Source organism: Lissotriton vulgaris, chromosome 11 (genome assembly GCF_964263255.1).
Source record: "Lissotriton vulgaris chromosome 11, aLisVul1.2, whole genome shotgun sequence".
In the NCBI taxonomy this organism is placed as follows: Eukaryota; Metazoa; Chordata; class Amphibia; order Caudata; family Salamandridae; genus Lissotriton; species Lissotriton vulgaris.
Genome location: NC_141699.1, coordinates 759064402 through 759086585, shown reverse-complemented (window position 1 = coordinate 759086585; position 22184 = coordinate 759064402). Strand labels below are relative to the sequence as shown.

Sequence of the window (22184 nt, the reverse complement as noted above, 5' to 3'; positions counted from 1 at the left end):
AATGAGAAATATTCTAAGAACTGAATAGTGCATGACATCAAAACATAACTATTAGAAGAGAACTCTTAAACTATATAAGAGGCTCGAGCTATTACTCCGAGGCAATCAAGTTTGTTTTTGAAGTCTTATAACATGTAATCCTGAGAGAACTTGCTGCAAAATTAATACGTTATTCAACTGTCTCAAGTGATGATAGGTGAGCGTGAAATGAGGCATTTGAGTATTATCTTATTCTATGCCTTGCAATTGATAATGTTCATGTACAGCTTGTCATAGTTTAATTTCTCTGGTGAGCTGGCAACATTAGATCTCAAAGATTTATGTATGCCCTCTTGGTGATAGTTATGAAAATAACATTTCTATTAGAATGTAAATGAGTAAATAAACGCACTCCTGTTGACTGATATCATGAATTAATCATGTTGTCTCTCTGGTTTGTGTCTTCAACAAGGCGTAAGTCAAAATCCCAATGTTTAGTAGAAGAAGGACATTTTGATGGAGGCATTTAAATGACTGGCAATATTCTAAATTAATGTATTATACTTCTAGGGCAGGTTTCCAATAAACAAAATCTCTTTTGCTGACAATCTGGACTGAGACTGGATATTTTGCGCATACATAAGAAATATTGATATAAAACATAGAATCATGGGATATGTACCAACATTGTTTTTGCTTAAACAAGGTCCAACCTGAGCAAAATTGAAAGACTACAAACATACAAAACTTTACAAGACCTCCAGTGCCTCAAACACTGCTTGCACCTCAACTAGACCTAGCTTTTCAGCACCTAACTTAAGCTCAACCCCACAATTACAAAATTCCAAGTATTTGCCAAGAACAACAAGCAAGAAATAGTACAAACCTGGTTCAATTCCATGAATCTTGATGGCTTCAAACCCCAACTTTCACTAAATGCCAAGCACGTGGCTTTACCCTGATCATCAAACTCAGCCCCAAGGTACACATTGCAAAAATACATAAAGACGGCCTGATATCAGCTCTCGCTTCTGAAGAAAATGAAACAATTTCTTCTAGAAAGAGACCTCATTGCTGCTGTTCAACCCTTCATACTTTCTAATCTGGATGATGATAATGCTGTTTTCAATGGCCTCTCGGACTCCACATTGCCTTCGCTCCCCTTAATGGCATGTTACAAGTTGCTGAACATCTCATCTAAGAAATATGATCACATCACCTGCATCCTGATGGAGATCCATTGGGTCCCCATGCCAGCCCACACCAATTTCAATACCGGCTGCAATATTTACAAAATCATCACAACCAGCACAATTGCTTATCTTGCAGACAAGCTCAACCTCTATAGTGGCACTCAGCATGCCCACAGACAGGATACCATAAGACCGGAGACTAAGAAGTGTAACAAATTAAAAACAAGGCAGGAGGCATTTTTCCTTTTAACACCCATGATCCAGTACAACATCCCCAAGTCCATCAGGACTACCCCAAAGTTGTTCAAATGTAGGAAAGATGTGAAGATGCACCTCTTTAGAGGACACTACTTTACAATATAGTAACAATTCACAAACCACCTATCTTTCCTGTCACTCATTGATGTTATAATCTAACAAGTGCACACTAACACTAACAAGTGCGACCCATAAACCCATGAGACCAGGGTTAATTTATTATAGGAAAACAATCTCACTCATATGTATCATTTAGTGAGACAATAAATGTAAACGGCTAAATAGCCACCCGTATTTAATGCAGAATGATAAATCCACCTACAGAACCATCAGGGTACTTCAAGGAAATATACATTTATGATGAACACAGACAACAACCGTTAAAAGCAAAGACATAAGTCTGCAGTGTCCCCACTGCAACAGAACCACAAAGAACATAGGTAGCGTGTTATCCGAGATAAAATTACATGTGTGTTACAAGTAACAACCACATAAAATTACCTTGAATAGTCCAGTTTATCCTTCTGCATTAAAAGTGTGAGGCTGTTTAGCCATTTTAACAATTGACGTTATGCTTGTCTTTGACTCTGTACATTGCTCTTCTGCCTTTTGGCTAGGTTCGTGGTGTACATATATCACATACAAACATACATATATATCAGCCATTAAAGTTAAATTTCATTACATTATACTACTTGATCATGAATGATGGTGTCCCGTCATGGTAACAAATGGAATCCACAAGAAGTGTGAGGGGATCCCTACAGTGGAGGGGAGCACACAGAGTTGTTTAGATACCCCTCACACACCAAAAAGACCCTTGGTGTCATGCTTCATCATTGGGGTCTTCACACCCCTCTACGGGATGCGGCGTGCTACTAAACTATGATTACGCGGAAGCACTTCTTATTTGCTATGTGTGGTGCATGTGGGGTGATGTAAGTGTTCAGTGAACCTGCAGAGTTGAATTTGTATTGTCAAATTACCAATCTATTATTTCCCTCTTTATACTTTTGTTTCAGGTTCTCAATTGCAGAAATCTATAACAAAGATATTTAGGCACATACTAGCCTTTTATATTCTTATTTTCACTTTTCTGTAAATTACCAGATTTTTTAACTAATGTGAGTAAGGTGGGGATTTGTGTACCCCGTCCGGAAGAAGGAGCTCCGCTCCGAAAGATGTTGACACACACTAGAGGTAGTGTATATTAAATTACAAATTACCTCGCCTATCACCCCTTTTAACAGTACCAGCACGGGGGTACATTAAAGTTTTTTGTCATATCCCATGTGCCAGGTCCTTTTTAAACTTCACTTTATCCACTTAAAACCCCACTACTCACCAACACTTACATCACCCCACATTCACCACACATAGCCAATAAGAAGTGCTCCCACGTAATCGTAGGTTAGTAGCACACCTCATCCCGTACAGGGGTGAAAAGACCCCAATGATGAAGCATCACCCCAAGGGTCCTTTTGGTGTGTGAGGGGTATTTAAAAAACACTGTGTGCTCCCCACCACTGTAGGGATCACCCTCACACTTTTTGTGGATTCCATTTGTTTAAATAAAACTGTATAGGGAGAACGAATCTTCCATTTTTTCATCACCTGGTCTCTAAATATAGAGGGAAAACATTGACTTGAGTTTAGTGGCGTATATCTAGTGATTTTTCTAATTCCAACCACTTTTTTAATAATTCGCCAAATTTTGTATGCTGCGGCCAATATCTTAAATTTTGTTTTTTTATAATAGCTTGGCTCTATGACTTTTAACAAATGATAATTCGCATCGGTGCCTAATACAATTTCATAGATATTTGGATATTGTGCCCAAGTAATGGGGATTTTATTACCTACAATTAAGGGAAACATGTATTGAAGTGCGGCTGCTAAGTAGTAAAATAAAAAGTGTGGTGCGGCCCAACCCCCCCTATCTTTCGGTATAATCAACTTCTTATATGCTCTTCTAATACCTTTATAGCCCCATAAGAATCTTATTGCGCTTCTTTCAATTTCTTGAAAAAAACTTAAAGGAAATTCCAAAGGAATTGTTCTAAGGGGATTTCTTTTCTCTCTGATTTGTATATAAATAATTCTGAAACATTACTTTCTTTTGGTGAACTACAAAGTAATTTTAAAATTCCTTCTCATGATTACTTTAAATACTTACAGATTCATAGCTTTCTACATTCATCCTCCAACATATAAAGACAGGATTTAATGCCAATTTTACTTATAGATAGTTTAAACAATAAAAGAAGAATTGGGTTTTACTATAACACTTTAATGACTTATCTTGTGGATGACTTTAATAATTTGAGGGATAAATGGGAAGAGAAATTAGGTACAAAGGATGTATTTTTGAAAGAATCAATCAAAATGGCCACCTCTATTCTATTTTCTGGGCGTAATCGTACCCAACATTACATGATTTTGTGTGACCTATATTACACACCGGCAAAAGTTCTGAAATGGGGGTCTATTACTGGAATCAAATGCAATCGGTGTAATTTAAGAGGGGGCGATACACTACACATGTTTTACTCGTGTGTAAAACTTGATGGATTAATTTGTGATATTCAGAAATTTATTGAATACATTCTTTGTAAAACTATTGTTATTTCACCTGAACTTATATTATTTGGTGTCTCCAAAGACTCAAAAGACATTGAACAAACCAACTTATTATTTATTATGATGGCTGAACTACGTGCATGCATATCACAGGATTTGGATTAGTCCAGAACCACCAGCTTTTTCCACATGGAGGGGACGTCTCCTAGCTAGATATAAACTTGAATCAGCAATATATGCTACCAAGGGGAAAAAAAGGAAACAACTTGGGTTAAAAATTTGGTCACCAATTCAGAAATGGACTGATGAAGTAATGACATAATGAACTTTGCATATTGGTTATTCATTTATCTTCTATTTTTTTTTGTACTCTGTATTGTTTTGTTTTTTTGTATACTTTGTATAATATGTATTTCAATATCTCTTTAAGAGAGAATTATGTTATAATCTGTATAAACTTGCAACTCAAATATCAATAAAAAATAAAAAAAGGGAGAACGAATCTACTTTCCCTCTCTGTCCTCTTTTGTTATAATTGTCCTGTCATGGTATTCATGTTTGTACTCCTGGCACAAGTTGTTTGTAACCTCAACTAATCAACATATGAAAATGTAATGAGTATGACCGATCCTAAAAGATTTTTACCACAAACTGAACAGGCAAATCAGAGTAGATGTACAGCCACTTGTTATTCTTTTAAGGCTTATTGCAGAGCTGTAATGCTAGAGGCTAATTTGTATCTTTCTCTTGGATAGAATCCATGTATAGGTGATCAGCATGGTGTGAAGTTTGAGAGTGAAGGCTTGGCCAAGTGCCACCAATATAAGTTCTCGAATTCTAATTGAAATGCAAGAAAATAAGAGTATCCAGTACCATTTTTTCCAACATAGGTTGTAAAAAACTGAATTGCTCAGCATGTACCAGCCTTGTAATTTCTCTTAACCTCTCATTATTTTAAGCCTATTTGCAAAGAGTAGCATTTCCTCAGATGCAAAGCTTTGAACTTCACCTGCTGTTTAAGAACACCACAGAGTCCAGGGTGACATATCCTGCCATGGTGAAGTTGTCCCTGTATTGTGTCATCTTGATGGCTTCCAGCCACTCATCTATGGTCGTTATTGGAAAGGCGTCCTGCAAACTCGGATCCTGCCTGCAAGAGACAAGAGACATGGAGATGCATAGTGAATCCTTTCATATTCTTGAGTATTCATTAAGGTCACTTTCATGATTTGAAGAGGGTCAATTATAAGTCTCATTCATATTTTTCTATTGGTTTTTGTGTTGGTACGTCGCGAATATTCTTGATGTCATTCTTCATGTACCAGTGACCGAGCAAGAAACTGAGTTCCTAATTATACCAATGCAGAAAATACATTACTTGTGTGGTTATGTTAGTGAATTGCCATGCCTCCCCCTTCAACTGTTTGTTGGCATTATGTTTTTGAAAAAAACATTATTTTGGCCGATTAGGCCATAAAAGTGCATAATTTAGAAATTCCCAAGTATACATACAGTTTATACAATGATTACAATTGCATAATATGTACATGGTTAAAAAATAAAACAGAAACCAAAGAATAACCAATATAAACATTAAAAATACAATGTGGCATGTGGAGAACCAGGTGTTTCAAGTTAATCCTCCCTTACACAGATTTTAAAAACAAACTTCTCCTAATGAGCCACATAGCATTTAAACACCGAGATACCACAAATAAAATTACAGGTTCTGTATCCTATTTTAAAACTCTGAATGCCACGGTGCAGCGGGTAAAGCCTAGATTTTTACATAGCTGAATTACCACGCTTTTGCGGGGTAACGCATATACCGGGCAAAAGAATAAAACGTGCACCTCAGTTTCAGCCTTTGTTTACAACAAGGGCAGAAACTCGAATTCTCTGGGGCCCATGAGCTAGTGTACTCTGCCAGAGGTAGGTTCCCCCATCTAAATTGTGCATACAATTTCCTCGCCATAGGTGGCTGAATGGCATCCAAAAAAGGTTCTTTTATGCACATCTCCTTTTTTTGTAGGAACTCTCTGGTCAACCTACCCTCATTGGTACTCTCCTGTAGAAGCAGCAGATTTGATTGCCTAAGCTGTTTCACAAGATCCACCCTCGATATTGTTGGGCACAATATCTCAGGGGACAACCAAAGATCGGGTCTCCCAATCTGGTTGGCAAGGCCTCTAATATGGGCCAACCATGGGGTTTTACTAGGCTTGAGTCTGGGGAAAAGCTCTTTTATCTCTTCTTTAAAAGCACTCAGCTCAGGAGTTACCCAAAACCTCCTCCAGAATGTCAAGGGCCTAAGGGTGATCTCTTGGTCGATTGGCCTCATTCCCAAGTCCATGCGAAGGGGATCCAGTGGGGTACTGCGTGGTAAGCCAATGAGTTGACGCATGAAGTTATTTTCTAACTTCATAGGGTCTGTGGTGGAGCTGTGCCCCCAGAGTTCTACCCCATACAAGGTAGCCCCTCTCGCTTGCGCCTTGTATATCTCCACCAGAGGGGCAGCTGGGTAAACGTGGATGATCTAAGCATTTTCATTATCCCTCCTGTTGTCTGGGTGAGCCTGAGCCATGCTTCAATGATCTGTGGACCCCACCCAAATTGTTCACACAATCTTATCCCCAGGTAATCGAATGTCCTTACTTTTTCAAGTGGAATGCCATTTAGGGAGGGGTTAGTATGCGTGGTCTTTGAAGGATTAAAGACCATAAATTTGGTCTTGCATAAGTTTATCTCCAGAAAAGGGGGTGGTGATGAACAGAGTGTCTGAATTAAGCAGACCACTCTTACCCAGTCCAAAGATCAGGGCTTGATCCATCACCGTTTTTTAGCTCACTGCACCATCCCAGCTCAGAACTTGGCTATATGCAAATTAGTCTGACCCTGACCCAGTGCATCATGGGAACAGGGCAGACCAAACTACCAAGCCAATTCTTATACTGGGAAGGAAACAAGCTTCCGGGGACCGGTTTCTGGCATTCCAGCCGTCTTCGGCCCGGCTTGCTTGAATCCTGATGGTGCAATGAGCAAGGGACTCACATCTGAGTATACCCTTCCACGCTTATGGTGGACAAAAATGATTCAAAAAAGGGGGTGGTGATGAACAGAGTGTCTGAATTGAGCAGACCACTCTTACCCAGTCCAAAGATCAGGGCTTGATCCATCACCGTTTTTTAGCTCACTGCACCATCCCAGCTCAGAACTTGGCTATATGCAAATTAGTCTGACCCTGGCCCAGTGCATCATGGGAACAGGGCAGACCAAACTACCAAGCCAATTCTTATACTGGGTAGGAAACAAGCTTCCGGGGACCGGTTTCTGGCATTTCAGCCGTCTTCGGCCCGGCTTGCTTGAATCCTGATGGTGCAATGAGCAAGGGACTCACATCTGAGTATACCCTTCCACGCTTATGGTGGAAAAAAATGATTCAGAAAAGGGGGTGTTGATGAACAGAGTGTCTGAATTAAGCAGACCACTCTTACCCAGTCCAAAGATCAGGGCTTGATCCATCACCATTTTTTAGCTCACTGCACCATCCCAGCTGAGAACTTGGCTATAAGCAAATTAGTCTGACCCTGGCCCAGTGCATCATGGGAACAGGGCAGACCAAACTACCAAGCCAATTCTTATACTGGGAAGGAAACAAGCTTCCGGGGACCGGTTTCTGGCATTTCAGAACGGTGATGGATCAAGCCCTGATCTTTGGACTGGGTAAGAGTGGTCTGCTTAATTCAGACACTCTGTTCATCACCACCCCCTTTTCTGAATCGTTTTTGGCCACTATAGGTGTGGCAGGGTATACTCAGACATGAGTCCCTTTCTCACTGCACCATCAGGATTCAAGCAAGCCGGGCCGACGACGGCTGAAATGCCAGAAACCGGTCCCCGGTAGCTTGTCTCCTTTCTGGTGAAGAATTGGCTTGGTAGTTTAGTCTGCCCTGTTCCCATGATGCACTGGGCCAGGGACAGACTGATTTGCATATAGCCAGGTTCTGAACTGGGATGGTACAGTGAGATAAATAACGGTGATGGATCAAGCCCTGATCTTTGGACTGGGTAAGAGTGGTCTGCTTAATTCAGACACTCTGTTCATCACCACCCCCTTTTCTGAATCGTTTTTGGCCACTATAGGTGTGGCAGGGTATACTCAGACATGAGTCCCTTTCTCACTGCACCATCAGGATTCAAGCAAGCCGGGCCGACGACGGCTGAAATGCCAGAAACCGGTCCCTGGTAGCTTGTCTCCTTTCTGGTGAAGAATTGGCTTGATAGTTTAGTCTGCCCTGTTCCCATGATGCACTGGGCCAGGGACAGACTGATTTGCATATAGCCAGGTTCTGAACTGGGATGGTGCAGTGAGATAAATAACAGTGATGGATCAAGCCCTGATCTTTGGACTGGGTAAGAGTGGTCTGCTTAATTCAGACACTCTGTTCATCACCACCCCCTTTTCTGAATCGTAAGTTTATCTCCAGACCTCTCTTATTACAAAACTGGGCAAACCCATCCAGGGTGCGTTGTATGCCGACTGCTGACTTGGACAATAACAAAGTATCGTTGGTGAACATTAACACCTGTATTTTCCCAGTGGCCAGTTTCGGAGCATTCGTATCTTTTATATTATTTAAAAAAGTAATAGGCCCATTGATATAAAGACAAAATATTGTGGGGGCCAAGACACAGCCCTGTCTGACCCCCTTTCTGACAGGGAACTGTGAGGAAAGTTCCTCAAATTTACCACATCTAACCTGGGCATAGTTTTCTGAGTGTAGCCTCATTAGCACTTTGAGAAGGTAGGACAGAAACACAAGCTCATCAAGCACCTCTCACAGCTTGTTTCTAGGCACTAGATCGAAGGCGGACTTCAGATCAACAAATATAAGATAGAGGCTGCCAACCTCTATCTTCACCGTTTTCCAGAAAAGTAGCTGTAATCTGAATAACTAGTCCACGGTGGACATGTTTGATTTGAAGCCCGCCTGGTAGTGGCTCAAAATTCCCTGCTCCTCCATCCACCTCTGTATGCGGCACAAAAGGATCCTGCCCATCAGCTTTTGGGTGTTATCAATTAAGCTGATGGGTCTATGGTTGGTGGGTAGGAGAGGGAACCCCTATTTTAAGATGGGAACTATTTTGGCGCCTTTCCAAGTATCTGAAGGATTCATGCCCTTCAGGATTGCATTAAATAGGGGACTCAAATATTGGGCCCAAATAGTGGGTTCTTCCCGAAAGAGGTCCCCCGGAAGTTTATCGAGACCCGAGGCTTTATTGGGGAGTAAACTGGTTAAGGCGTTTTGCACCTCCAGCAGCGTGATGTCCCCACCTCTCCCCTGATTCGACTTCAGATTTTTACTTGGATACTCTGGGCTTAGGTGGTTTTCAACATCGCAATCATACAGGGCCCCAAAGTGTGACTCCCAAACTTCGGGCGCTATATTAGGCTCTATTGCTGGGCCTCCCCCTCCTCACCAGAGCTAACTAACCTCCAGAACAATTTAAAATCATTAGCCTTAAGCGCTATCCCCAGGGCCTCCCACCTATCCGTTTACCACTCCTTCTTTGCCTTGTGCAGGGTTTTCCTGTGATTTATTCTAGCTGACTTGATAGATGACCTATCTTTACCTTTCAGCGCAATTAAAAGCTCTTGTTGTGCCTTGCGGCAATTGCTAATGTACCAAGAGCATTTAGGTCGCTCTATTTCCCTCCTAGAAACTTTCGGTTACAATACATCTGCCAGGGTTGCCACTAGATCTTCATGGATTATTCTAACCTTATCCCTGTCCTCTTCGGGTGGCTCCCCCTGCCCCAACGCGCTCATTCTCTCTATTAGTGGTTGTACAAGCTGGTACATCTTTGCCAGTTTGGGAGAAGATTGCCGGATGTGACTCCATCTACTTTTCCTCCGGTTATTGGTGGTTACTAGACCATCCCCAGTGGTCACCGGATTTGGACCCATGGCAGCAACACCCAAATTCCCTAGCTTCAATGTTACAATCAGGGCATTGCGATCACTGTCCTGCCTCTGTTGTACCTGGAAGTCTAGGACTTTCTCCCAGGTTCTTGTTTCCACCAAGATGTAGTCGATTAGTGATGTGTGACCATCACAATTGAGTGTGGTTTTACCTGGGAGATCAGACTTTGTCCTCCCGTTACAAGCCCTTAATGGACAATGTAAATGAATAGATTTGAATGGCTAAGGGTGACCATACTTTGATTGGAGTGATATGTGGTTTTGGATTGACCAGTAGAGATCTTCTTCTGAGGGGTCCTCCTGTGAATTGTCAGTTAAAGGTTCATATTGACAGTTTAAGTCACCACCCATAATTAACAAAATTGATGGATCCAAAGTTGGGAGATAACGACTTAGATGGTCTATGGTGGGCGATTCAAGTCTGTTAACTACCGGTCTGGAGTAGACATTGATTAGAGCAATTTTCGTCTTATCAGGAAATGAAAACAGGACACATTGTTTGTTAGCATTATTGATTTAACCTAGGTGGGTGGGACCAATCACAAGACCATTTTTTACGAAAACCACTTAGCAGCCACATTTTACAACTATTAGTCTTTTACTCTAGATTGTTTCCCATAAAACCTTTTCTAGTGGAAAATTTGTACTTGAGGCGCATAAATCTTGTGTGATTTCCGCATCACAAGAGGCAACATCAGACAACATTAAAGATCAATGCAATTTTACAGCACAATGTTTTGTGGTGTCATCATTTGCTGAACACTGTACTGCAGCAAGCAGCAGCAGCAGCAAAATATACTTTTATTTGATTCATTAAAAAAATCATAAAAGGATGGACAACCATCATAAAACGCAGTGCTTTAGAATATACATTTTTAAAAACCTAAAAAGACTTAAGGTGGATGTCAGAATAAGGAGATGCTTATTATTTTAAAAATAATGACAAATATAACAATGCATTTGGGAAAAATCTGTTAAGTAGTTGGCTGCTTGGCAGGGTCGCATTTTGCCAGTTCTTTTGCTGCGATTTTCCATAGTATTATGGCTCTACAGGACAGGGGAATTGACGACCCTCCGAGACATTTAATGCTGCTGCTGCTGTACTGCAGCAACTCAACAGTGCTCTACACTGAGCCTTTATTCACTAGGCATTAGTTGTAAACACTAAAGGCCCTATTATGAGTCTGGCAGTCCTCGGACCACCAAACTCATGGTGGTAGCGGGCGGTGGGGGATCCAGCCACAATCGCACCGGTGGTCCAACAGCCTGATTAGTCAGAACGCACAAGGCCCACCGGCTCCGTCAGGGAACCGCCATTCCCTGGCATAGGAGTGACAGTCAGAGGCCACAATATGCTTTGCTGGACCACAAAGGTCCCGCCACGCATATTACGAGTTTCTTCTCAGCCTGGCTTTTCATGGCAGTTCCACCACCATGAAATGCCTGGCAGAGAGGAAACAAAGAGGACCCTACACAGCGGGGCATAATATGTGCCCCCCTGTTTGCATGCACATAGGTTCTTGCACGGCATGAATTTTCGAGTCCATGCCATGCAGGAACCTTTGAGGCGCTCCCATGGCAAAGCCCTTTTGAAGGCACTGCAGGGGGAACCGCCCTGCCACCCACCTGCCAGACCACTGAAAAGAATTCATCTGGCAGGTGGGCGGCGACCTTCTGCAGAGTGGTAGCACGGCGGTTTGCACCAGCGTGCCACCACTCTGCTGTAACTGTAAGGTCATAATCAGGCCCAAAGGGTGTCCTTTTATTTCTGCTTCAATTGAACAACGCTGAAAGTCAAAAAGAATTGGCCATATATAGCTGACAGAATATAGGCTATTGAGAAGGGTGTTGATTTACTAGTGACAAAATGATATGGGGGATAAAGGAATCTTTCTTTCTAACTCTCCATATGGCACTAACATGCATTCGGATCTAACTATTCCAGGTACAGACAAACACCCCGGCCTGAGAGACAGGAGTTGAGTATTGAATCACCAACTCAGCTGATCATAGTATTTTACAAGGAAACCCAAAGTGTTTCTGTTCTTTCATTAGGTTGATTGATTGAGTTTGATTTTCACTCTGCTAATCACCTTCCACAAATGACACACGCTTACAGACACGCCTTTGAGGGTCGCCCAACCAACAGGTAGGGGGTGGGTGGAGCTCACGCAGTTTCACTAGGCGCAGTTCTGCAGAATTGCATAAAACATTTGTGAGATTTTCTGGAAGTTCCACCACTGGACGGAAAATATGCAGCTTGTGCTGCAATTTAGCACGGGTAGCGTGGACAACGCTGAAAATTTGAGCAAACTGTACCATGCACTGTGCAAGAGCTGCCGGCCATTCAAGTTGATATTGCTGCCTCTCAAGTACAACATGGTGCAACAAGTCTACTCGAAAGCATCCCTCTGGCCGCTACCACCTGCGATTGCCTGCGTTTTAAAATAGAGCTATGTGATGCCAAATCTCACTCGCCAGTTTGCATTTTCTGGAGCCTCAAGGGAGAAAAATTCCACCACGCACAATTTGAGCAATTTGGATAGAACTCCGCATTAAAGAGTAACGTGAAGTGACCAAAGGTCTGCCAATACCGCAGGGGAAACAAACCATGGCAGGTCTGCCTCAATTCTTACCATGCACAGGTGTTGGCCAGCTGCTTGAGGCTGCTGGGGTTGCGAATGAACTTGTCCAGTATGTTTACGATCTGGCCAAATTTGGGGCGGTCGCTGCGGGACTTCTGCCAACAGTCCAGCATGAGCTGGTGAAGGACGATGGGACAATCCATTGGAGGAGGGAGGCGATAACCTTCATCAATGGCCTTGATCACCTAGAGAAATACAAAACAGAAAGAGGCCATTAAAGCTCACACACAAACAGGTTGGCCTGAAACATTGGAGTTGGAAAAATGTGATGGAATACTTGAAACATTTAGGAGCAAACTCTATAATAATTAAGTTGCGATCACATTTGAAAGTTCTGGTGGGTCACTTGATAATATATTTCTTAACTCTATGGTGATGAAAGGAAAGAAAATGTGAGGGGAAATTATGAAATTACACTAAATATATTATCATTTAAAACCTTTCCCACAATGCAAACAGTGTTCTTTGTTCGCTGGGTTAGTAGGTATATAAAACATGGGTGGGAGACCTTGAAGGTGTTGTGGCACACTTCCAATGGAAAAATAAGTTTGCCTTCAATATGAAGCTTATAATTCAGAACAGACTTGTCTCTCTCTAAAAAAATGTAAATTTTACTAGAAGTCTAGAAAGAAAACATGAAGGAGAGTGAGTTAAATAATCCTGTCTTACTCTGCTCATGGAAAAATTATATGTCCGACCTCGAAGGAAGCGCCATATATAAAAGCAATACCAGAAAGTCAATGCGATTGGGCTTCTCCATTATACTGACAGTGTACTAGGAACACTCTCTGATTTAGAGTCCTGAAGAAGATGTCCCATCCTTTGCTAAAGATGAACTATGGCACTGACAAAATGGTAAAGACAGACTGACTAACATAAATCCAATGCACATGTATCTTTCTGTGTAAATTTCTGTATATTAGAGACAATGCCTCATCCATGTTTAACTGGGTCTTTAATGTATAGTAGAAAATACTGAGAAAGTTTGTTGGAATATCCAAGTTTAAAATATTCCTTTTTAAGAATATCAATCACTTGGTTTTTACAATGAATAATTGTGATGATTAGATATTACTGTTTCAGTTTAGAGTGGTTGGAATGGGTAATCACAAGAAATATCTCAAGAAAAGTTTCATTGTTTTGCTTATTGGCCGTGACTTCCCTCCTCCCTATTTTCTCAAAGTAGGGGTTGTCCTTGTTTCCTGGTATTTAAAAATAGAATGCAATACTTTGCCTGCCACCCAGGGAAGGATAGAGGAAGTAAACTCCACCGAGGAAAATCAACAAGACCTGTAGCTTCTCCACAATAGATTGGAGGCTATCAAAACGCTGTAATGAAGAATCAGTCAAAACAAAACATTTGTCGTGGCCCTCGGGCTCCAGTACAGATAGTCTATTTGCCTATGGCTGTTGCAAATTAAATGTAAGTGGTGTATTGCCTGTTACAGTCAAAAGGTGTTCCCCTTTTTCTTTTCATTGAAACAACACAGATTTAATTTTTGGTAAGAAAACGTATTCTCTCTCACATTTTTGGCAAATGCTAGGAAAACCTTGGCTGTAGAGATGGGTGAGAAGCCAAGGGAATCATGTGCAATGCACCTACTTCAAAAGGGAGTGGGTTTGTCTACTGGCAAAAGTGCAAATCATCCACCCAGAAGACCCAACGTTTGATCCTGTTTCCACACTTATTCATGTGATATGGTCTTGTGGAATTGGAATAGAGAATGCTTGCTTATTTGCCAAAATTAAACACACTCAGGATCGGGTTGAGCATAAGTATGAAGCATTCCATAAAAAAAGAAGGAAAACAACGTTGTATGTGTGTGGCCAGACATGGACACCTAAAAATGTCTAAGAAACAGGGGTGTTAAATACCACAAGCCTAATTAATGCTGTGTATGCCATATTAATCATGAGTCAAGATTGAAAGCTAAAAATATCTGAAATAATAATGATCTACCATGGGATGAGTAATTCCTGGTCCGATTTGCCTAATGAATTGCACATGCTCCACTGCAAAGGTCTGGCCTAATCCTTCGAAACCGGTCCCAGGATGTTTGTTTCTGGTCCAGGGAGGACCTGGCTTGGCAGTTTGGGCTGCACTGTTCCCAGGAGGAGCACGGTCAAGACTGATTTGCGTATGGCTGGGACCAAACTGGGGTGGCATGTTGAGTTAAAGAACAATGGATTTAACTCAGTCACTTGACAGGGGGGGTGAATGCTTGCATTGTTCAGCATTCTGTCCATCATTTGTTCTTTTACCTTTCTAAAAGTGGCATTTTCAAATTTCCGCATTATGTCGATTAGTTGCGGATAACCGAAAAGCTTTATCTAGGGGACAACTGAGCCACACCAAGGGTCCAGACCTGAGGGGCACCACTTGGGTGTCAGGAACACGCTGAAGGTAGGTCCAGGAGCTGTAGGGGAGCTTTTTATATCCCTGTTACTAGGATCAGGAGGCCAGCAGACTAGCCCTTTGAGTCACTCTTGAGTCCTGGTTTCACGATTTGTTGCATGTCCACTTCTTCCTCCCAAGGCAAGAGGGCGGCAGGCTGCAGGTCAGCACAGCAGGGCAGTAGCTCCTTCATGGTAGGAGTCCAGCAGAGTGACAGTCCTTTCAGCAACACAGCAGTCATTCTTCCTGGCAGACATTTCACAGGTTGAGAAGTCTACTGAAGAGTTGGTGTCTGAGGTCCTTCTTTTATGCACTGGTGCCCTGGTTCTGGAAGGTGGGAAAAGCTTCAAGTCAGTGACTTTGAAGTGCATGGAATGTCCTGCCTCTTCTGCCCTGGCAGGTGACAATGCAGGGTTGTTAGGCCCTTTGTGTGAAGGTAGCGCACAGGCTATTCAGATGTAACTGGGGCTGTGCTCAACTCCGCCCGTCATTCTGCCAGCAGATGGCCCTTTCAGGCACAACTAATCCCTCTACTGTGTGACTGTCTGGGATGAATTCCAAAAGTATAACTATTAGTTACACCGAGACACGCGACTCAGGCCAGGCTTCATCCTGAAAAGGGCTAAGGGCAGAACAAATGCCAACTTTCTAGGAGTGGATTTTTTAAATTATGACCCCAATTCCAAAGATTCCAAACATGTACCGATTATCTATTCCCATGCAGAAATTACACTAATAAAGCAATTAAGGCAACTCCAATGTAATCCTATTAGAGAGATGGGCCTTGACATAGTGAAAAATAAATGTAAGAGTTTTTTCACTACCAGGACTTGTAAACTTAAAAGTACATGTCTATCATTTTAAATACACTGCACCCTGCCCTAAGGGATGACTTATATGTATTAAAAAAAAGGTTTTGGCCTGGCAAACGGTTTATTTTGCCAGGTCACGAAATGGCAGTTTAAAACAGCACACAAAGGCTCAGCGATGGCAGGCCTGAGACAAGAATAAAGGGCTACTTAAGTGGGTGGGACAATCAGTGCTACAGTCCCACTAGTGACATTTTATTTACAGGTCTTGGGCACATCTAGTGCTCTTTAATAGGGACTTAAAAGTAAATAAATATGCCAATCGGGCATAAGCCAATGTTACCATGTCTTAAGCATAGAACCCATGCACTTTAGCACTGGTTAGCAATGGTAAAGTGCACAGAATCCTAAGGCCAACAAAAATGAATAGAGAAAAAATTGAGGGAAAAGGCAAAAGGTTTGGAGGTGACCCTGCAGAGAGGGCAAGGTCCAACACAAGCTTATAGCCCCTTCCAAATGTACAGGCCTCTTGTAATAAATGCCACAATGAATAAAAGAATCACCTACTGTGGTGGTTGCTATTTCACACCTTCACGGACAAGTTTTGATGTGATAGTATTACTCAGACAACAAGGATAAAAACGCTATTGTGGTGAAGTTGTAACCTTTATTGCAGTAATCTGGGAGAAGTAAATGTCCCACTAGCCTAGTCCCAGTATTTTAATTTACTAAATGGGGAATAACCCTTCCTTACCTAATGTTTAACAACTTTCATAGGCATCACACACGCTCACTTGCATTGACAGAAAGACTTAGCAGAACATAAAGTGAACTCACATCCTGATTGGACATTTCCCAATATGGTCGCTCTCCATAGGAGATCACTTCCCACATTACTATTCCATAACTCCAAACATCACTGGCTGAGGTGAACTTGCGGTAGGCAATGGCTTCTGGTGCTGTCCACCGGATGGGAATCTTCCCGCCCTAGAAAAAAGTAAACACATGTGTTACTACTATTTCAGTGTGGCTGTTTCCTTCAATGTATTTCACTACTACATTAAAGGAAATAGTCATTGACAGTCTATATGGGAGGCTATTTGGACTGGTTATGTGTAAGTTGTACAGCAAGAACTTTTTTGAGCATGAGTTCTATGTCACAATATGCTTGTTGACCTCTAAAAAAGAGAATGCATGTCATATTCTTGTTTTTATCCGAGATGTGTAAATAAGGATTGTATACACACAAAGTGACAACAGAATAAGTTCACTGGCCATCAAGTCTGTCACAGTATATGACTGTTGAAGAATCTGTAAATGTTACTTAGCTTTAATATTTATCCCTAACTCAATGCATAATAGGAATTTAAAAATACTGTCTGTTATTTAGTAAGTATTTTGAGTCTCCCGTATTCCACACAAGGGGGGGCAAGGGGGAAACAAAACATACGTGACATTGATCAAGTCATGCAAGGCCATCTTGCATGGCCTTGCATGACTTGATAAATCTACAGTAATGCAAAGCAGTGAAAATCACTGCCTTGCATTACTCTGCCCCAGGCAGGCGTTCAATGGGTGGGGCCTGGGTGTTTCCAATCATCCATTCATGGATTGTGTTGCACTCCCAGTGTTACCATTAGTGGAATACCTGGGAATGCATCACAATGCAACACCTCGCCAGGCGAGGTGTAACGAGGAGAAAATATCCATGTTTCTGCTCGTTTTTTCCTCTTTTCTGCTGCACATAGAAAGGGGAATATGCCTCTCAGAATGTTGTGCACAAAGGTGTCCCTTCCTGTACAAAACAATCCTGCCTACAATGCAGGCACCATTGCAACATTACGCAATGATGACTGCATTGGTGCTGGGCAGCCAAACGTGCACTAGCACTAGAAAAGGACTGGAACATGCCGGATAACGTTAAATACGATGCATTCCTGCCCATGTGGGACAAGTTTTTAGGTGGGAATGATCTGCTCAGAATCAAGTGATGGCTCCAGTAGAAAAACTATGTTCATCTTTAGTTTACCAAATCACCACTGGACTTACCCTGGTGGTGTACGCAGCCTCAGGATCATCCTCCAACACCCGCGAGAGCCCAAAGTCCGACACCTTGCAGACCAAGTTGCTGTTGACCAGGATGTTCCTGGCTGCCAGGTCTCGGTGCACATAGTTCATGTCTGAGAGGTACTTCATCCCAGAGGCGATGCCTCTCAGCATCCCCACCAGCTGGATCACTGTGAACTGCCCATCATGCTTCTGAGGGAGGTAGAGGAAAAACAAGGGTGAACTTACACACTCAACGGTTCTTCAAAGTCACATGGGTAGCATTAAACTTACCACAACCATGGGTGCAAAACAGAATGACCAGAACAAGAAACATACGTATTTGACATAATCATTTTTATTACATTGACATTATTAGTCATATCACTATTTTTTTTACTGGTACCAAAAAATAGGGCAGTTCCATTGTCAGCATTGTTGAGGCCGCTGCATTACAGAATGGAACACACCGTTTTTACCTCCACAGGGGAATTTATGTACCAGGCATCAGCGAAAATATATAAACAGGTTGTGAAACTACATTCAGTACATGCATTGCCTCTAAGTCATTTTGGGTGCACCATTAACAAAAAATAAAACATTCTTTTTTTATGTAGAGCTACATGTTGCATCTCGAACATTTCAAAGCGCTTAAAATAACAGATGTCATTATTTCCCACTCATGATACTCAATTTACTAGCCTTCAGGAGAATGGAAGGTTGAGAGAGAGGGGACAGGACTTGAACACTAAATTGACCACCAACCAGGGGCGGCCTTAGGCATGTGCAAGCTGTGCACCTGCACAGGGCCACCAAACCCCAGGGGCCGTCACGCCAATATATATCCTTAATATAATAACCCTTTGAGGATGGATACATATTTGCGTGGCGGCCCTTGGCAGGGATTTGGTGGCCTCCGGCTCTGTTCCACTTCCAAACACCCTGATCCCCCCCCCTCTTCACTGGCCTCCACGCTCCGCACCACCCGAACCCCGTATTCCGGGGCCCCTACCTACGCTTCCTGCCCAGGGTCACGATGAGCCTAGAGCGCCCCTGCACCAATGCTTTGTTCTGGGTGGCGGGGGGGGGAGGGGGGCAGGGTGTTCAGCTCGAATTTGTGAATTTCCCCTTTGTAAAATGATAAAGCAAACTGCTTCTGCACTGTTTGCACCACAGAACAGGACCAGAAAAACCGATTTCCTGTGAAGCAAGAATCATATTCTAAATTTCTAAGCAGAGTATATATATATATTATATCTATGTAACCAGCAAACATATTGTAAAACCAAGTCGTTGCATATTTTGTGTTTGCACAAGTGCCATTTGTAACATTTATATATCTCTTCTTACATAAAGTGAATCAATGATTCAAATTGATTTGCAATATTTTTTTCACGAAGAAAAGTGCTTTTGTGATATGCTTCAAATTTGTGCAACCTCTCCGGATTCTAATACAAAACTCAAGTGTTTTTTTTTAAGCTGATCATTCCTCCATTTTATTCCAAGGTCTCTGATTGGCATTTTTTTTCATTCACTAACATCTCTCGCCCAAGTGTTGAACTTGTTTACAAAAGAGCATCTCCAGATGGGAGAACAACAAACAAATAACAGCGACGGTTGTGGTTTGGATGGTGAAATATTGATACACACAATACAATGTTACATTGATGCACCTATAAACATACATTAAATGGCGGCAACATAGCAATGGTATTTCTATGGGCACATTTGTTATGCCCACGAAATTCTCACTTTTTTCCCCGCGCAGGTGAATAGATTTTTCAGGAAATATTTTTGGGGAGAGTTTTTCTCCCCAAAACGGTATCCTTCTGGTATTTCATAAAACTCTGAATGCACGGTGTGCCCTGGTGTTCAATTTTCACACAAGATACCAGCAAGTGAATTGCTCTAAATTAAAAATATATATATATATATGATTTCGCACAAACTTAGCCCCTCAATATCAGGCGTGAACTATGACATTCAAGGATTGGGTCATTTAGGAGAATGAAAGAAGGCTTTGAGAAATTATTTCTTCTCAATAAAAGAGGGGATGGCTCCGAAAGGATTTGTTTAATTTAGATAATCCAATGATTATGTGTAAACTCTTTGGAAAGCCCAACGAACTAGCATATTATTCTGTAGAGATTCAATAGAATCTATATTTTTTTCCTGAAAATGGACAGATTCTTCAAAGCTGTCTTCATGGGTTTCTGCTATAGTTTAGGTAAGTATGTACAAGGTGGGATGTTTAGAGGTCTGCTCCGCGAGCACAATCCACAAAATCTCAACATTGCCCAACTGGAGTTTTTCTGTTGAAAGGCCTAAAGACCAAGATGTCCATTTAGCAAAATGTCAGGAATAGAGGAAGTGGCATCACTAACAAGATCTCCCACAGTTCACCATTAGCACATCTACAGAAGAGAAGAGAAGTGTGGCTCAATGATAAGAGCAGCAGACCCTGATGCAGAGGTCTAGCCCGGGATCAGGGTTCACTTCCCCGCCTCGGCGGGTCTTGGGCTCAAAATTCCACAGACCTGATAATTCTCGCCTCGGTGCCTATTCCAATCTTGGAGTGCAACTCTGGGCAATAGCTTGCTTAATCTCCACAACGACCCCCACAACGCTAAGGATGCCTGGCCTCCACCTTGTGGGGTGCCCAGGAGTGGACGCCTCACAGGGAAAGCCAGGATGGGTTCCACAGCGGTATTCGTACAGCGCCTTGAGACCCTTGTTGGTAAGTAGTGCGCTATACAAGTATCAATTTACAATTTTTTACAGCATCCAATTTGCCATTGAGGGCATAGGGGAAGCATAATGAGAGGAAACTACAAAAAGTAAACATGGCTCTTAGAAGAACCATGTTCATTTCCCCTCGCTTCTCCCTTGACCTTTAAAAACATCACAATTAAGGACAGTATGACTGGTACCAAAACACCCACAAAAAGTGATATTTTTTGCCCCAGGTTATTCCTGATTGACGTCCACATGCAAAGAGCTTTTTTGGCCTGAATAAACTCACCTTCAAATGTGTGCCTCTCGTGTTTCCTCTGATGTACAACTTCAAATTTACCCTGCGCGTAGCAGGCATAGTGCCTCTGTGCGTATTTCCACAGAGTTTTTAAAAAACTCTGTGGAAATACGCTACGCTCCCGCCTACCTCCCAAAGTCCTTAAAAATGTAAAAGAAGCCACTCGCCTGTTGTCTGCTGCATTCCCTGCCTGGCCGCTCTCCGCCCTGCTCCTCGCATCCTTCTGTAATTAAAAAAACACTACGTTGTACGTCTGACGCGAGTGCGCAGACGTACAACGGACGGAGAGCGGCCAGGCAGGGGAGGCGGCAGACAACAGGTAAGTGGCTTCTTTTACATTTTTAAAGACTTTGGGAGGGGGAGGGAGCGGCTAACTCCGCTACGCCACAGAGGCAGAGTTTTTGCCTACTCCGCGTTCGCCACGAAGCGCAGAGTAGTCAAATCTCCTCAAACTCCACTGGTGGAGTGGAGTTACCTGCCCAGGGTTACTTAAAATGCAAACGTCACACAAGAAGTCCCTATTATAAGTCTACACAAGAGATTAAGGGCTTGCCATCAAAAATGCTAAAATCAGAAATCATCACTTTTTGGTCGCATAAGACCACTAATAACACAGTATTAGCAATGCGATGGAAAGCATTACCCCTACACTCTCCCCCCCCCCCCCCCCACACACACACGTCCTCACACACTCTACCTCCCTAATGTTCTCTGGCAATGAGATTTCCATTGATAGGAACAGTGGCGGGGAGGGTCATTATACCCCCAACCACTCCCGTTGCGCAAAGCGGAGCGTGTGAGGGCCGTGTCTTTGGCTTTGGACGAGCCTAAGAGAGCATCCATTAGGTACCGAGGAGCGGCAGGTGTGTCTGGGACCGCATGATGGATGGGCTGTTAGGTTTCATCCGCCTGGAGCATAGATCACTGTTCAGCGTGTTGAAAATGGGTGGCACCCAGGGGTCAGCTCTTGAAAATGAGACGTGCTAATGTAATAATGAAGAGCTCTCGGCTCCTCGTGGCTGGCAGCCCCCCTCGGCTAATGATTCTGGGAAGCCATTAACCGCTTCACTGCCGGCGAGCGTCTAACTGAGACGGGCTGATGCATGTTGCTTACCAGTTGTATAAAGGATTCGTTTTAGGGTGTCACATTAAATACATCAAACTCTCTGTCACACTGCACAACAGTCTCGTCTTTACGTAGAAGATAATAGCCAATGTCAGGGTCGGATTGGGATCACAATTCGGCCCGGGCACTGACGAAAAAA

At 42.6% G+C, this 22184-nt stretch overlaps 1 protein-coding gene across 2 annotated transcripts in view; it reads right to left on the bottom strand.

Annotated features, from left to right (window-relative positions):
* The window catches only part of LOC147683468 (ephrin type-A receptor 3-like), a 522416-nt gene that overhangs the window by 10982 nt on the left and 489250 nt on the right, over positions 1-22184 (bottom strand). For both annotated transcript variants that reach the window (XM_086943881.1, XM_086943880.1), the window contains exons 13-16: positions 17892-18101; positions 16680-16829; positions 12630-12823; positions 5020-5160 (exon numbers count right to left, since the gene is read on the bottom strand). In XM_086943881.1, the coding sequence (XP_086800007.1) occupies positions 5020-5160; positions 12630-12823; positions 16680-16829; positions 17892-18101 (695 nt within the window). The remainder of the gene's footprint in view (positions 1-5019; positions 5161-12629; positions 12824-16679; positions 16830-17891; positions 18102-22184) is intronic.